The sequence below is a fragment of the Protopterus annectens genome, chromosome 5.part0, assembly GCF_019279795.1.
Source record: "Protopterus annectens isolate FY-2018-M chromosome 5.part0, PAN1.0, whole genome shotgun sequence".
In the NCBI taxonomy this organism is placed as follows: domain Eukaryota; kingdom Metazoa; phylum Chordata; order Ceratodontiformes; family Protopteridae; genus Protopterus; species Protopterus annectens.
Window position 1 is genome coordinate 262,018,380 of NC_056735.1, and position 17,441 is coordinate 262,035,820.

A 17,441-nucleotide genomic window follows, 5' to 3' on the forward strand; every position below is an offset into this window, starting at 1 on the left:
CAGGCACAGAAGTATTCAAATATACCCATACCTGGACAATTGTCTAATTCAGGCAGAAAGCCAGGACATACTTTTAAATCATCTGGCCTTTGTAAAAAGGGTTTTAACTTGTCTGGGGTACACCATAAACAAAAAGAAATCACAATTGGTACCCTGTCAACAAATTACATTCCTGGGAGCAAGCTTGAATACAACTTCCCAGATAGCTTACCTCACGTCAGAAAAGCAAATTTATTTGACAACCTACTTCAAACAAGTGGCCACAAAATCCCTGCTATCTTCAAGACAAATACTGCAAGCCTTGGGGTTCATGGCCTCCTGTATTCTTCTAATTCCATATGCAAGACTGCATATGTGGAAACTACAGTGGTATCTAAAAAGCCTATGGAGTCAACATTCTCACAGCCAAGAAACAATACTTTGGTGGGCAGAGGCCTGCCACCAAAACAAGGGACTACCTTTCACACCACCCCCTGCCGCCCAAACCCTAACAACAGATGCATCAGACTATGCATAGGGGGCTCATCTGGCAGGGAAGTGCATTCAGGGCAAATGGAACCCAAGTCAAATGCACCTGCATATCAATCAAAAAGAAATGTTAGCTGTACAGAATGCTTTGACAGCCTTCAAGGGCTACATTCTTCCAGGACAACTAATGGTAAAGACAGACAACACCACTGTTATGTGGTACATAAACAAGCAGGGGGGTACACATTCTTACCCCCTCTGCAGACTAGCCATGGCATTGTGGAACACAGCCTTGAGCTACCAAGTGCACCTACAAGCTCAATTCCTGCCAGGAAAATTAAATACACTGGCAGACGGACTAAGCAGAAACCTCATGGACCCACATGAGTGGAAACTGGAACCAAGGATTTTCAGCATGTTGACAAGTGAATGGGGGAGCCCAGATATAGACCTGTTTGCCTCCCCCTAGAACTACCAATTGGACAAATTTTGCACAAGGACTCCCCACAAACAAGCCTGGAAAGTGGATGCTCTGTCCTTCAGCTGGAAAAACCTATCAGTCTATGCCTTTCTGCTGCTGCCTCTGCTCTCTAAAGTACTACTAAAAGTCAAACAGGGCAAACCAAGGATGATTTTGAGTGCTCCGGACTGGCCGCGCCAACACTGGTAACCCCCCCAGCCCCCCCCCCCCGTGCAGTGTGTCACGGTTATCTCCATGGCACCTGCCTCAGACTCCTTCCCTGCTGTCTCAGCAGGAGAACCAGATTCTGCACCCTCAGCTTCCAACACTGAACCTTACAGCCTGGCTTCTTACTTAAACTCTCCCTTACCATCCCTCAGCAAACCTGTGATGGATGTCATCTTAGAGGCAAGGACACCTAATACTAGAAAATCTTATGCTGAAAAAGGGAAAAGATTCTGTGCCTGGAACCAATCTCAAGGGATGAGCGCAGCAGCATCCAATTTACCTCAGATTTTACAATACTTAACTGAGATGCTTCACAAGGGCCTGTCTTTTTCCTCCATTAAAATCCACGCCTCAGCCATTTCAGCTCATTATAACACAGAACCACCCTTCTCTCATCCACTGCTCAAGCAGTTCCTCAGAGGGGCCAAAAATTTTACACCACCCAGGAGAGCTCCAACCCCAGCCTGGAACTATAACTTTGTATTGGAGAAACTCACTCTACCTCCCTTTGAGCCAGCTGCTACTGCAGACTTAAAATTTCTTTCTTGGAAAACTGCTTTCCTTTTAGCAGTCACTTCAGCTAGAAGGGTATCTGAATTACAGGCCCTTATGGCAGTGGAGCCTTTCATCATCTTTCATGCGGACAGGGTGTCACTCAGAACCAGTCCATCCTTCATGCCCAAGGTGGTATCCAGTGTGGCTCTTAGTCAGTCCATTCATTTGCCAACCTTCTTTTCTAATCCACAGAACAAAGGGGAAAGGATATTGCATTCCTTGGATGTGCACAGACAACTTCGATACTACTTGGACAGGACTAAACCTCAAAGAAAATCTGAACAACTGCTGGTAGCATTTGCTGTAGGGGCAGAGGGGAAGGCTATTTCAAAACAAACCATTTCTAAATGGATAACCATTGCATTAATTTCTGCTATAAACACCATGGAAAACCTGTCCCCCAGGGGATCAGACCTCATTCCACCAGGGCTGCGTCTACTTCTACAGCCTTTCTCAGATGCATTCCTACCAGGGACATCCTAGAAGCTGCTACCTGGAGTTCTGTACATACTTTCACCAAGCATTATCATTTGCCAATTTTTTCTAAATCCAGAGCTGGCTTTGCCACTGCAGTCTTGCAGGGCCTTATAGCTGGCCTTAATGCTATTTAAAGTCCTCCTCCCAACCATAGCTTTGGGAATCTACCCAAATGTAATGACTGCAACACTGAAACACGAAGAACATAGTACAGTTGTGTACACTTACCATAAATGTAGATGTTTGAGTGTATTCACTGTTGCAGTCCTGGTTACCCTCCCTCCTGCCCCCTAACTTCTTTTGGCTATACCTCTCCTTTCCTTTACTATGCTTAAAAGCCTTTTTGGTGTATTTGCTTTTTTGTTGGAAGCATACCTTTGTGTTTTTATGTTTAATTGCTTCCCATTAGGGGGGCACCTGACATCTGGGGCAAGGAAAACTGATGTAATGGCGTCAGCTGCATGTTTTATACCCCTGACGACCTGACGTCATGGAAGAAGGGACAGCAACTGACACAGGACCCAAGACTTTGTTAATCAGGCCAACTGAGGGCAACCTGCAAGCAGATTACCCAAATGTAATGACTGCAACAGTGAATATACTCGAACATCTACATTTATGGTAAGTGTACACAACTGTACTTTCTCTCTGTAATGATACAAAAACACTGATTTCACCATCTGTGCAGAAAACTTTGAGATGATGGGATATGCACCATCTATCCTCATCAGGTGTTATGCTTTTAAATGCAAAGCTTTAAAAAAATATGAAGTTTCAGAAACTTGTGTCAACACTTGTACATTGTTGTAATAATTTATAAATTGTACTGTTGATTGAATAGTTAGTCTTCATTATCATTTTTTTTGTAGGTGGAACTGTGTATCAGCCAGTTGCAGTGGTTACCCCACAGGGTCAGGTAGTGACGCAGACACTGTCACCAGGAACTATACGAATTCAGAATTCTCAGGTAATTTATTCCTTTTCTGACATTTGCTATATGTTAAATAGCATTTTATATTCCTTATAGCAGCTCTAGACCAGGAGTGGGTAGCTAAATGATTAAGCATTGTGTTCATAAATATTTAAATTAACATAATATCATCCAATGAGAGTTACATTTATGAATGCGGGCTGTAGCCTTTTTGGCAGTGGGGATTTGCTCCACTGTTGACCAGTTGTCTGGATCTGGCAAGCTGTCCTGGAGTGCCAGCCAGTGGTGGTGGGTTGAGTGGCTTCTGTTTAATCCTTTTGCCCCCTGCCATGAATATTTTTTTTCCTTCTGTATGGCTGTATGCAGCTAAAATGATGCACTTAGCATCTTGCTAATGTAGGCATTCACACACTAGAGGGCAGTACATCATAATATATGGTAACTCAACTCTGTATCCTTGCACATTCTTCATAAGCAAAGAAAATATTACATAGTGCACACCAAAGAGTATTCTGCCAGCAGATAGTGAGGGCCCCCTTATACAGTCATCTGTTTGTTAGTGCTGAGGATTAATGCTTTTAGCTGTTATTAAGCTGTTTCCTGTAGTCTAGGGTTTGATTCCCTCAGCCTTTGTGTGTCCATTGTGTTTGTCTGAGCAAATCAGTTAGGCAGGCAGTGCGCTGGGACAATTAGGAAACTCTGTAGACACCTTAGTGGTCTCGTGGACTACATACTTGGGTGGGGGGGGGGGGTAGTTGCTATGTATTACAGACTAGAAAGCCCAAGTCAGGAGTATTGAGCAGTGTTACTAGACGTGGTAAAGATGCCATTGTCATTCTGAAAAGCCTATTAATCACATTCATTAAAAAATGTATATGTTTGAGAATTCAAAAGTAGTAAAGTCAGAGTGTGATTTATGGCAGTTCAGAAGGGGGGAACTAAAAAGTCAGTGCAACAGTTTCCTGTATTTTTTCATGGGAGATCTGGCCTTGATGCAAAGCTGTATCAATGTGTAGGAGTTTGAACTCCATATAGATCTTGATTTCTGATTAGTGGATTTCATTTTCAAAAGAGGAATGTACCAGCCTAGTTTGAGGATGAGATGTACACAATCCACAGAAGCAAGAGGGCATGTGATTAGTCAGGCAGGTGACCGCAGACATGTTAAATCTGTATTGCTGCTTTACTGGATTGGTGACAATCTTTCAGAAGGAACCTGCTTCCAAAACTCTTACTCCTTTGCATCTTGATGCCTAACTTTTCTTTAAAATACATGCTTACCCTGCTTCATGTTTGTTCAAGTTAATGTGTCTCAGTGAAAAAGTTAATATTCTAATGAAATACGCTGAACTAATTATAAAAATAATCCTAATCTGAACATGGATTAAGGTCTATTCAGTTTGCTAACTAGCATAGTTTTCCCTCCTGCTTTAGCAAGCTTTTCAAAACTATGGCATCAGACCTAACCAGTCACATAATTTATTTAGAAAACAGTTGTCAGGGATTTTGGAATTTTCCCTCACTTTTCCCTTTGACAATGAAGCAGAGACACGTAATGCCTGCTCACCTGAGAGTTTTATTAATTTAGCAAGGCTTTTTGTTTCAGGACGATGCCATCCCGTTATTTTTTGGGGTATTCTGTACAAGAGAGACCACCTGTAATGACAAATTTAACTTAATATTGACTATGTTGTTTATTTTTTTTTAGTGTTATGAAAAGCTTACAATCATGTTTGCATCTTTGTTCTGACTAAACTAAGTAGATTTTCATTATAAGGATCGCTACTCCAGTATCATTCAAAGTGTTTGGGAATTAAATGCAAGTGTACATCTGCACATATGACCAGACTTCCAGCTATTTGGATTCCATTATGGCAGAGTGGGTCTCCCCACACTGAAGAGATCAGTAGGATGTTTTGTAGAAAAGGAAGAGTTGTAATCACTGAGTCATGACAGTGTGTGGGGGGGGGGTATGCCTGCTTACACGACATATGAATGCTTGAGATCAGGCAGGAAGAGTGGCAGAGTGTTTATTGTTAGGTTATTATTAGTGGATTATTCCACGGAAAGCATGTTATTGGAACTAATTGGAGATGTAATGGCAGGAATACAGTAAGGATTTTTGGATTACTACAGAAGTTCCAGTCTTCTTATATTAGATCATCTGGAATATATAAAAAGCCTATAGAAAACCATTGGCTGTGAAAACATGATTATATTAGAGGACTGTATTTTTGCAACATAAGTTGGTGAAATGGTATTCAGTCTAATGATGCAGAAAAATTATGTGATCTTTTGTTAAAAAGAAATTTAGTACAGCTGACTGACTTTCCTACTAGAGAGAAACACACTAGATCTATTAATAACAAATATACCAAAGGTGTTGAACAATAAAGTTGATTCTGAACATGTACATTTCCGTTTTTGTTTACTGGCTTACTGGTAAATGCCACAGCATACCACGTTTATTTTTAATAGAATAAAGCTGTACTGTGAGGAATTCATAGTAAAGGTCACCTCATATGGGAACTGAAGATAAACATAATGTTACAGTACTGTTGGATAGGTTTGAAGATACTTGGACACTTCATTTGAATAGTTGCAAAAAGGGTAGATGATCTTCATGTTTCACTGTTGCAGATGTTCATCGTGTTACCCTGCTGCAGTCATCACACTTGGGTTATCCTGTCGTCAGGCGGTCCCGCAGTCGGCCGGAATTCCAAAGTCTTGGTCCAGCGTCGGTTGTTGTCGCTTCACGTCAGTGCGGCCGGGGCATATATACTACAACCAACGCCATTTTCTTCAGTCTTTCTTGCCGTGTGGTGCCCGAAGCAGAAGCAGTTCGCAAGTGCCGGTCGGCCGACTCCTGAGATTTTCGAATTCGAATTTCAGACCGAAGTCTTCTATAAGCTAAGTACCCGGTTGGGAAAACTTTTCTTGCCTCAGACCGATGTCAGAAAAAGTTAACAATTGTATTTCTTGTGGGAAGCAAATACCTCATAAGGATTTTCATTCTTATTGCATACGTTGCCTAGGCCCAGACCACGACGTCACTAGTTGTCGTTTTTGTGCTAGGTTTAATAAACGTACTATTAAAAGACGTTTTGATTTCGCACGACACTACTTCGGTAGAAAATTTAATTACAGTATGCCGTCGGAGCAACCGACTACCGGCGTGCACAAAAAACGCAAGGATAAGGACAGACAGCCCAGGCCTAAGCTAGATTCCGAGGCCTCGGCTGGTCCGGTCTCCGGTCCTCAGTGAGGCTCCAACGCAGCCCCTGACTACCGCAGTTTTGGAACCCGAGACCGCTTTGGAACTTTTGACGGAATGTACCAGGCTGACGCAACCATTTTGTTCAGGCCCTACCGACGACTTTGCTGATAAAGATGCCAGAGCTTCTGAAACGCCTTCGGTTTCTGAAGGTGTTTTCAGACCGACGACTCTTACCATTAAAACGTATGCTAAGACGAAGACTCCTATTAAATCTAAAAGGACTGCATTTCAGTCCCCTGTTCAAGGCCCCATGCCTAAGAAACAGATGCTCAAAATGGCTGAAGATTTGACCTCTTTAATCAGGGGTTTCCAGCCTCCTCCTGACAAAAGGCCTAGACAAGAGGAAGATTATGCATCATCTGAACAAGTATCCATTTCTTCAGCCTCTTCTGTAGACCAAGATTACTCCTCCTCTCCTTATGAAGATTCTGATGCTGAGGATTCCATTCCCTCAGCTTCTCCTCCTGAAGACTATTCCTTTGGGGAAACTTTACACACCATGAGGGAACATTTCCACTGGGAAGGTCAGGACTACTCTGACTCGAAGAAAAGGCTCAGAGAGTTTCTTTTACTCCCCCAGCACAGACCACTTGCCATCCCACCCGTGTTAGATATTGTGGATGATGTTTACTTAGAATCCAGTTTGAACCCAGACTCTCTACCACCTTCTCCGACCAAGCCTGACAGATACTACAGAGTGCCTGATTCTCATAAATTTCTATATAAAAGTCCTGTTGCTGACCCAGAGACAATCTCCCAGGGTCCCAAAGGGGCTAAGGCTTCTATGGCTAAAAATCCTGTACCCTCTGAAAGGGATTCCAGAGCACTAGACAGATGGGGGAAAAAGGTTTACACCTCAGCCACTCTAGCTGTGAGGGCACTAAATTGCCAATTTCACATGCTTAAGTATCAGCAATTTCTAATCCCACAGTTAAAGCAAAGAATCACCACTCTTCCTCAACAGTCTGAATTGAAAGAAATGCAGGATCTGTTGCATGCAACTGAACAGGTGGGCAAACACACCTTACAATGTGGGTTTGATTCTCTGGAGGCCTCCTGCAGAGCAGCTGTCACTGGGTCTGTTATACGTAGACATGCTTGGTTAAAGGAACAAACTCTGCCTGATCATGTTAAAGCAAAGCTTCTAGATGCTCCCTTACAGCAGGATGTTCTTTTTGGAGTTAAAGCAGAAGAAGTCTTAAAGAAAATGGAGGATAAGGCAAAATCTATGCAGACAGTCAAAGATTTCCTACAGGTACAGCCCCCTCGCTTCAGCAGAAATTGGCCAACAAAAAAATAGTCCTTTCCAGCTACTGACAGACCTCAGAGGGGTAAATACAGACGTCCAAGAGGCAGAGGACAACCACAAGCCCAGTACAAACCTCGACAATGGGGCACTGCAACACAGAAGGGAGGAGAAGACAGGTCCCAACCTACCAGAAGGCAAACTCAATGACTTGCACCTCATCTGGCCAAGCAACACTCTCTTGGCAGCCCCCTTGGGAGGAAAACTTGCACTTTTTTCAGACAACTGGCACATTGTCACAAAGGACAAATGGGTCCTAGACATAATTTCACGAGGATACAGATTCCATTTTCACACCTTGCCAATGAAAAGAGGAATGCCAAACCTGCCACAAAATCAATGGGCAGAGGCACAAAAACAAATTACAGCTGTCATGGACATGAGAGCCATTCAACTGGTACCTACTCGAGAGCAAGGCCAAGGATTTTACTCAAGACTCTTTCTAGTTCCCAGAAAGGACAATGCCTGGAGACCAATTCTGGACCTTTCAATTCTAAACACCTTCTTACAAGTACCCAAATTCAAGATGCTAACACTACAGCAGCTTCTTCTCATGTTGGGCAAGAAAGCATGGCTAGTAACGTTGGACCTCAAGGAGGCATACCTGCATGTCCCTATCAGATAAAGTTGCAGAAGATACCTCCGTTTCATTGCAGGTTCAACCCATTACCAATTCTCTGCACTGCCCTTTGGCTTATCTACTGTGCCCAGGGTCTTCACAAAATGCCTGGCACCAGTAATTGCATACTGCAGACAAAGAGGAATTCAAATATACCCATACCTGGACGACTGCCTCATCCAAGCAGAAAGCAAGGACATCCTCTTACAACATCTGGCTTCTGTAAAACATCTTCTAAGTTGCCTAGGGTACACAGTAAACGAAAAGAAATCAAAACTAATACCCTCACAAAATATGACATTCCTGGGTGCCAGCTTGAATACAACGGCCCAGAAGGCTTATCTGACGTCAGACAAACAACTACATCTGACTCAATATTTCAAAACAATAGCAACAAAGACCCATCTACCTGCAAGAAAAATTCTGCAGGCCTTGGGCTTCATGGCATCTTGCATACTACTAATACCATTTGCAAAGCTGCATATGAGGAAATTACAGTGGTACCTAAAAAGCGTATGGTCTCAACACAGCCACAGCTTGGACACAATGATATCTCTCATTCCCTGCCTACAACAGGAGTTTCTGTGGTGGTCACAGGCATGTCACCTCAACAAGGGTCAGCCTTTCACCTTGCCCCCAGCCAGGCAAACTATGACAACAGAAGCATCGGACTACGCCTGTGGGCACACATGGCAGGACAGTGTGTTCAAGGCGTATGGACTGCAGATCAAACTAATCTGCACATCAGTCAAAAAGAGATGCTAGCTGTACAGAATGCTCTGACAGCCTTCAAGAATCTGTTACAACCAGGACAACTAACAATAAGGACGGACAACACCACAGTAATGTGGTACATAAACAAACAGGGGGGTACACACTCCTACCCTCTATGCAGGCAAGCAATGACCTTGTGGAACACAGCTGTGGCTTACCAAGTTCAGTTACAAGCTCAATTCCTGCCAGGAAAAAAGAACACATTGGCAGACGACCTCAGCAGAAACATCATGGATCCCCACGAGTGGAAACTGGATCCACAGGTATTTGCAATGATAACTCAAAAATGGGGCCTTCTAGACATAGACCTGTTTGCCAGTCCTCAAAACTATTAACTAACAAAATTTTGTACAAGGACACTGCACCACCAAGCTTGGAAAGTGGACGCACTCTCATTCAGTTGAAAAAACCTGACAGTATATGCCTTCCCTCCATTGCCTCTCCTCACAAAGGTGCTTTTGAAAATCAGAAAGCAGAGACCACGACTGATACTCATAGCCCCAGACTGGCCACGCCAGCACTGGTACCCACTTTTGAGGAATATGGCCCAGGGCCCACCTTGGATTTTACCACAAATTGCCCATTTGCTCACACAGCAAAACAATCAGATTCTTCACAGCCAGCTCAAAACCTTAAATCTGGCTGCATGGCAGATCACCTAAGCATCCAGCCAGCTCCTCTTTCCCAAGTAGTTATGGATGTTATTCTGGAAGCTAGGAGGCCCAGCACCAGGAAGGCCTATTCGCACAAATGGAAAAGGTTTAGTGCCTGGAACCAAGCTAAAGGCCAAGACACACTTCAGCCTCACATGCCTCAGATTCTACAGTACTTAACTGAGATGTTGCACAAAGGACTTTCTTTTTCTTCCATTAAAATCCATGCATCAGCTATTTCAGCCCACTACAACACGGATCCACCCTTATTTTCGCATCCACTTCTAAGACAGTTCCTCAGAGGGGCAAAAAACATTAGAACCCCCAGAAGAGCACCTAGACCAACATGGGACCTCAATGGAAAAACTTACGTTACCTCCCTTTGAACCAGCTTTCTCTGCAGATCTACAGTTTCTATCATGGAAGACTGCCCTGCTGCTAGCAATAACTTCAGCTAGAAGAGTCTCAGAGCTACAGGCACTAATGGCAGTGGAACCTTTCCTCATTTTCCATCCAGACAGAGTTTCTCTACGAACTAATCCTTCCTTCATGCCTAAGGTGGTTTCCAGTGTGGCTTTAAATCAAACCATCCACTTACCCACCTTCTTCCCAAATCCACAGAACAAAGGAGAAAGACTCCTGCATTCCTTGGACATTCACAGGCAACTTTGTTACTACTTGGATAAAACTAAGGTTTTCAGAAAATCTGACCAGCTCTTTGTATCCTATGCTACAGCTTCTCAAGGGAAGGCTATATCAAAACAAACCATTTCCAAATGGATAGGACATTGCATTTGGTTTTGCTATACCCATCATGGAAAAACAGTTCCTGCTACCATTAGGGCCCACTCTACCAAGGCAACAGCTACATCTACAGCCTTCCTCAGGGGGGTTCCAACCAAGGAGATTTTGGAAGCTGCAACTTGGAGTTCAGTACACACCTTTACGAAACACTATCACTTACCTCTTTACTCTAAGACTACAGCTGGCTTTGCCACTGCAGTTCTGCAGGGCCTTCTAGCCTCCAATAACCCTCTATGATTCCTCCACCCATCCTTAGCTTTGGGATTCAACCCAAGTGTGATGACTGCAGCAGGGTAACACGATGAACATAGTACAGTTTTGTACCTACCATAAATGTAGATGTTCGAGTGTACACCCTGCTGCAGTCCAGGTTACCCTCCCTCCATCCCCTCTGAACTAACTGGCTAAAATCTCTACAATACCTTCCTGATGTATTTGCTTATAGCTGGAGGGATATTGTGTTTTTGCAAAATGTACTCAATTTGATACTAATTACTGACCACCTTTTTGGGGGCACCTGACATCTGGGGCAAGAAAAACTAAAGAAAATGGCGTCGGTTGTAGTATATATACCCCTGGAGCACTGACATCAGGGAAGAAGCGACAACAACCGACGCCAGACCAAGACTTTGGAATTCCGGCCAACTGCGGGACCGCCTGACGACAGGATAACCCAAGTGTGATAACTGCAGCAGGGTGTACACTCGAACATCTACATTTATGGTAGGTACAAAACTGTACTTCATCACCTGTGGGTTATCCTTGCTGTGGTAGGCCTCGGCCGGCCCGATTACCAGAGTCAATGTTTTTCTGCGTCGGCTGCTGTCACCTGTAGTCAGATGTCAGGTTGTCAGTGCTATAAATCAAGGCAGCCAACGCCATTACATCAGTCTTTCTTGCCATGGAGCCTATAGCAAAAGCAGTTTGCAAGTGTGCCAGTCGGTCACTACCAGAGTTTGAATTACAGATGAAAATGTCTAAAGCTAAGTACCCCATTGTGGATCCTTTTTTCTTGCACTAACCAATGTCCAAAAAAGTTAACAATTATCTCGCCTGTGGAAAGCAGATCCCACACTGAGACTTCCATTCATACTGCATCACTTGTTTAGGCCCAGACCACGACATCCCCCGTTGCCGGATGTTCTTCGTGTTTCACTTTTGCAGTCATCACACTTGGGTTATCTGCCTGCAGGTAGCCCACAGTCGGCCAGAATACCAGAGACTTAGTATTTCTGCGTTGGTTACTGTTGCTCCAGGACTGACATCAGGTCATCAGGGGTATAAAAACAGGCAGCTGACGCCATTACATCAGTCTTTCTTGCCGAGGAGCCCGAAGCAGAAGCAGTTTGCATGAGTGCCGGTCGGCCATTACCTGAGTTTTCGTTTCCGAATTGAATTATCCTGAAGTCTTCTAAAGCTAAGTGACCCCGTTGGGGACCCTTTTTTTTTTTGCTCTAACTGATGTCAGAAAAATTTAACAATTGTCTTGCCTGTGGAAAGCAAATACCACACCGAGATTTCCATTCTTACTGCATCACCTGTTTAGGCCTAGGCCATGACATACCTCGCTGCTGGTTTTGTGCCTTGTTCAACGCCCGAACTATTAGTCGTTGGGCCATTTTTTCGTTTTCGATCTCTGTATTCCGAAATGGCTTCAGTAAGCCATCCGACTGCAGATCTTCCGAAAAAAACAAAAGGATAAAGACAGAGACAGGTCGCAGAGGTCCAAAGCTGCCGACGATGCTTCAGTTAAGCTAGTCGCCAGTCCACCGGTACTCAGTGAGGTGCTTTCGCAGCCCCTGATGCCCATTTCAGTGGATTCGCAGGCCTTTACTGAGACCCATTCGGAGTCCGGTATGCAGTGACACTCTTCTTTGACTACGGAACCTGCGGATGTCTCTACCTTGGATGGGTCCGAAGCTGCTGAACATGCACCGGCTTCTGAGGAAGTTCTTCGCACTACCAATGCTCGACACAAACCGACGACTTCTTTCACGTCTTCAGTTCTGTCTAAAACTACTGAATTTCTAAGGCCAAGAGTGCACGCTACGCCTAAAAAATGACGACCAAAGTGCATGCACCTGCTCCCTTGCCACAACATCAAATGCCTAAAGTGGCAGAAGACCTTATTATGCTGATTAGGGGAAGTCAGCCTTTTCCTGCTAAGAGAAAAAGAGACCTGTTCCCAGCAGCTTCAACAGACCAAGAGTCCGACAACTCTGAGGTATCTGATTATGAAGACTTACCTTTAACTGCTTATGAGGATTCAGATGCAGAGGAATCCATTCCCTCGGCTTCTCCTCCAGAGGATTTTTTTTTTTGGTGAAACCTTGCATACTTTAAGAGAGCATTTCCACTGGGAATGCCAAGACTGTCCTCAGTCCAAAATGAGACTCAGAGAATTTCTAGATTTGCCATAGCATAGGCCTTTAGCAATACCCCCAGTCCTGGATGTTGTGGATGATGTCTTTATGGATTCCAGTTTAACTCCTGATACTTTACCCCTGCTCCTAGGAAACCGGACAGGTACTACAGTGTACCTGACTCTCACAAATTTATTTTCAAAAATCCTACTGCTGATCCAGAGATCATCTCTCAGGGGCCTAAAGGTATCAAAGCAACCACAGCTAAGAATTCCACCCCTTCAGATAGGGATTCTAAAGCTCCGGACAGATGGGGTAAGAAAGTATATACCTCTGCAACTCTCGCCATTAGGGCCTTGAATTGTCAGTTTCACATGCTGAAATACCAACAACATATTATGGAACTTATTAAACAGAAAAAAATAGCTACCTTTACAGACTGTGCAGAAACTAAAGAATTGCATGAGCTTATGCATTCAGCAAACCTACATTGCAGTGTGGCTTTGATGCCCTAGAAGCATCTTGCAGAGCAGCAGTCACTGGTTCTGTACTAAGAAGGCATGCTTGGCTTAAGGAGCAGACCTTGCCAGACCATGTCAAATCAAAGTTATTAGATGCTCCTTTGAACAAAAACAGGCTATTTGACACCAAAGCAGAAGAGGTTTTTAAAAAGATGGAAGAAAAAGCTAAATCTATGCAGACTGTTAAAGATTTCCTGCAAGTACAGCCTCCTAGATTCAGTAGGTATTGCCCCTCGAACCATTGGTCCTTTCCAGCCCCCTCTAGGGAATCTCAGACTAGACCCAGGGGAAACAGACCCCCCCCCAGACTACAGTCTCAGGGTATGCAGAGATATAAGCAATGGAGTGCCTCCGCCTCTAACACAGGGAGTGCTAAACCACCCCCTTACGGAAAGAATTCCCAAAGACTTTTCAACTCCACTTCCCACTTCTGCCCAACTGCTTGTGCCCCTAGGAGGAAAACTTGTCCTTCATGCAAAGAACTGGATTTCTATCACCAAAGACCGATGGGTCCTCAAAATTGTATCCCAGGGGTACAAATCTTACTTCTACTCACTGCCAACCCCAAACGGGTTCCCAGACCTTCCTCCAAACTAGTGGGCAGAGGCACAAAACCAAGTTCAATCCCTGCTCTCTTTAAGGGCAATTCAACCTGTTTCTGCGGAACAGATAGGTCAAGGATTCTATTCCAGACTCTTCCTGGTACCCAGAAAAGAGGGCACTCGGCGCCCAATCCCAGATCTTTCGATTCTCATCACCTTCCTGGTGGTACCAAAATTCAAAATGCTCACCCTGCAGCAGCTTCTACCTGTGCTAACCATAGATGCCTGGTTTGTCACCCTAGACTTAAAAGAAGTCTGTCTGCACAGCCATATAAGGGAGTCATGCAGGAAATGTCTATGCTTCAGGGCAGGGTCTATGCATTATCAGTTGTCTGCACTTCCCTTTGGCTTATCCACTGCTCCCAGAGTATTCACAAAATGCCTGGCTCCAGTCATTGCTTACTGCAGACAGAGAAATATCCAGATTTACCCGTATTTGGATGACTGCCTGATTCAGGCAGACAGTCAGGAAATGCTGTTGCAGCACCTGACATTTGTAAAAACCCTTCTAATCTCCCTGGGGTACACCATCAACAAAAAGAAATCAAAACTAGTCCCCAGCCAAAAGATTGTATTTCTGGGAGCAAGCTTGGCCACAGCATCCCAGATGGCATTCCTCACTCCAGAAATACAAGCCTTCCTGTGAGACTATTTTACTCAAATGGTCACCAGAACCCAGCTATGCGCAAGGAAAATCCTGCAGGCCCTAGGGTTCATGGCCTCATGCATCCTACTAATTCCATATGCCAGACTGCATATGAGGAAACTTCAGTGGTACTTAAAAAGTTTTTGGTGTCAAAATTCTCAGGACCCGGAAACTGTCATTCATATAATACCCTGTCTAAGAGCAGAGTTTCTTTGGTGGACAGCAGCATGCAACCACAACAAGGGACTGTCCTTTACTCAACCCCACGCCACCCAGACCCTAACCACAGATGCATCAGACTATGCCTGGGGGGCACACATGGATGGCAAGTGCATTCAGGGCCACTGGAGCCCAAGTCAGATTCATCTGCACATCAACCAAAAAGAGATGCTAGCTGTGCAGCACGCTCTGACAGCTTTCAGATCCCTACTCTCACCAGGATACCTGCTAAGAAAAACAGACAACACCACAGTTATGTGGTACATCAACATGCAGGGGGGAATCCACTCTTACCCACTCTGCAGACTAGCCATGGCCCTGTGAAACACGGCTTTGGACATGCAGGTCCATCTGCAAGCTCAGTTCTTGCCAGGCAAACAAAACTCACTGGCAGACGACTTAAGCAGAAATCTCCCAGACCCACACGAGTGGCAACTAGAGGCCAGCACCTTCAACCTTCTGATTCAGAAATGGGGGACCCCAGAGGTGGATCTCTTTCCCTCCCCCTGCAGTCACCAGGTCAGCAGATTCTGCACCAGGACACCTCACAGCAGGGTCTGAAAAGTGGATGCCCTATCCTTCCAGTGGGTAAATCTCTCAGTCTGTGCCTTACCCCCCTCCCCCTTTTCTCAAGAGTTTTGCTCAGGATAAGACAGAACAGACCAAGGACAATTCTGATTGCCCCGGACTGGCCACGCCAGCACTGGTACCCACTCCTGGGCAACCTGTCACCGGTGCCACCCGTGCACCTACACCAGAACCCAACCCTGCTCTCTCAACAGGGGGGACAGATCTTGCATCCACAACTGCAAACCCTAAATCTTTCACCCTGGCTTATTCCTTAAACTCTTCCCCAGTAACCAGCCTAAGCAAGCAGGTGCTGGACGTAATTCTTGAAGCCAGAAGACCCAGTACAAGGAAATCCTATACTGATAAGTGGAAAAGGTACTGCTCCTGGATTCAGTCTAAAAGAGAGGACACAGCTCTGCCCTCTCTGCCTCTAATCCTGGATTACTTAGCAGATCTGCTCCACAGGGACCTAGCCTTCTCCTCCATTAAGATACATGCCTCTGCCATTTTGGCTCATTACAACATTGAGCCACCTCTCTTCTCTCACTCTCTTATCAAACAGTCGTGAGAGGGGCAAACAACTTAAGGCAACCTAGGAGAGCACCCATCCCTGATTGGGACCTTAACTTTGTACTGGAAAAGCTCATGCTACCCCCCTTTGAGCCTGCAGCATCAGCAGAGTTAAAATTCTTCTCTTGGAAAACAGCCTTGCTTCTGGCCATCACTTCATCGAGAAGAGTGTCTGAGCTACAAGCATTTATGGCTGTGGAACCCTTCATTATTTTTCATGCTGACAGGGTTTCCGTCAGGACTAACCCTTCCTTTATGCCTGAAGTGGTGTCCAGTGTGGCTCTCAACCAATCTATCCATTTGCCAACTTTCTTCCCTAATCCTCAAAATAAAGGGGAAAGTCCTGCACTCCTTGGACGTGCACAGACAACTCAGATTCTATCTTGATAGGACTAAGCCCTTCAGGAAATCTGACCTGTTACTAGTCAGCTTTGCACCAAGGGCAGAGGGAAAGGTCATTTCAAAGCAAATAATTTCCAAATGGATAGCACACTGCATCCATTTTTGCTACAAGCACCATGGGAAACCACCCTCTCAGGGGGTCAGAACACACTCCACTAGGGCAACTTCCACATCTACAGCTTTCTTCAGAGGAGTCTCTACCAGGGGCATCCTGGAAGCTGCTACCTGGAGTTCTGGACACACCTTCACCAAACATTACCACTTGCCTATCTTTTCCAAATCAAGGGCGGGTTTTGCAATAGCAGTCTTGCAAGGCATACTAGCCAGCCCCAACTCTTCTTGACTGCCTCCACCCTTCTTCAGCTTTGGGAATCTACCCAAGTGGGATGACTGCAACACTGAAACATGAAGAACATAGTACAGTTGTGTACACTTACCATAAATGTAGATGTTCGAGTGTATTCACTGTTGCAGTCCTGGTTTCCCTCCCTGCAGTCCCCTTGTCTCGCTCTCTCTCTTTCCTCTCTATGTCCTTTACTCATCCTCTTTGGGGTATTGGTATTTACTTTTTACTGGTGGTGTTTTCCCCACCATAACATAGCTCCCTATTTGGGGGGGGCTCCTGACATTTGGGGCAAGAAAAACTGATGTAATGGCACCTGCTGCCTGTTTTTATATCCCTGGCGATCTAACGTCAGTCCTGGAGCGACAGCAACCAACGCAGAAATACGAAGTCTCTGGTATTTCGGGCCGACTGACGGCTACCTGCAGACAGATGACCCAAGTGTGATGACTGCAACAGTGAATACACTCGAAAAATCTACATTTATGGTAAGTGTACACAACTGTACTTTCTGTGCCCTCTTTAATGCGAGAACCATTCGCCGTAGAGCTCTTATTGTAGACAGGTATTTTTGTCTTCCATCTTCACATTCCAAAATGGCATCCGTCAGCCAACAATCCGTGGGCATTCTGAAAAAACATAGAGATAAAGAT

General features: G+C 44.9%; 1 protein-coding gene across 2 annotated transcripts in view; it reads left to right on the plus strand.

The window, feature by feature from the left end:
* PKNOX1 (PBX/knotted 1 homeobox 1) overlaps positions 1–17,441 on the plus strand; it is a 1,629,974-nt gene that overhangs the window by 745,143 nt on the left and 867,390 nt on the right. For both annotated transcript variants that reach the window (XM_044072234.1, XM_044072235.1), the window contains exon 6: positions 3,058–3,155. In XM_044072234.1, coding sequence (XP_043928169.1) covers positions 3,058–3,155 — 98 coding nt within the window. The remainder of the gene's footprint in view (positions 1–3,057; positions 3,156–17,441) is intronic.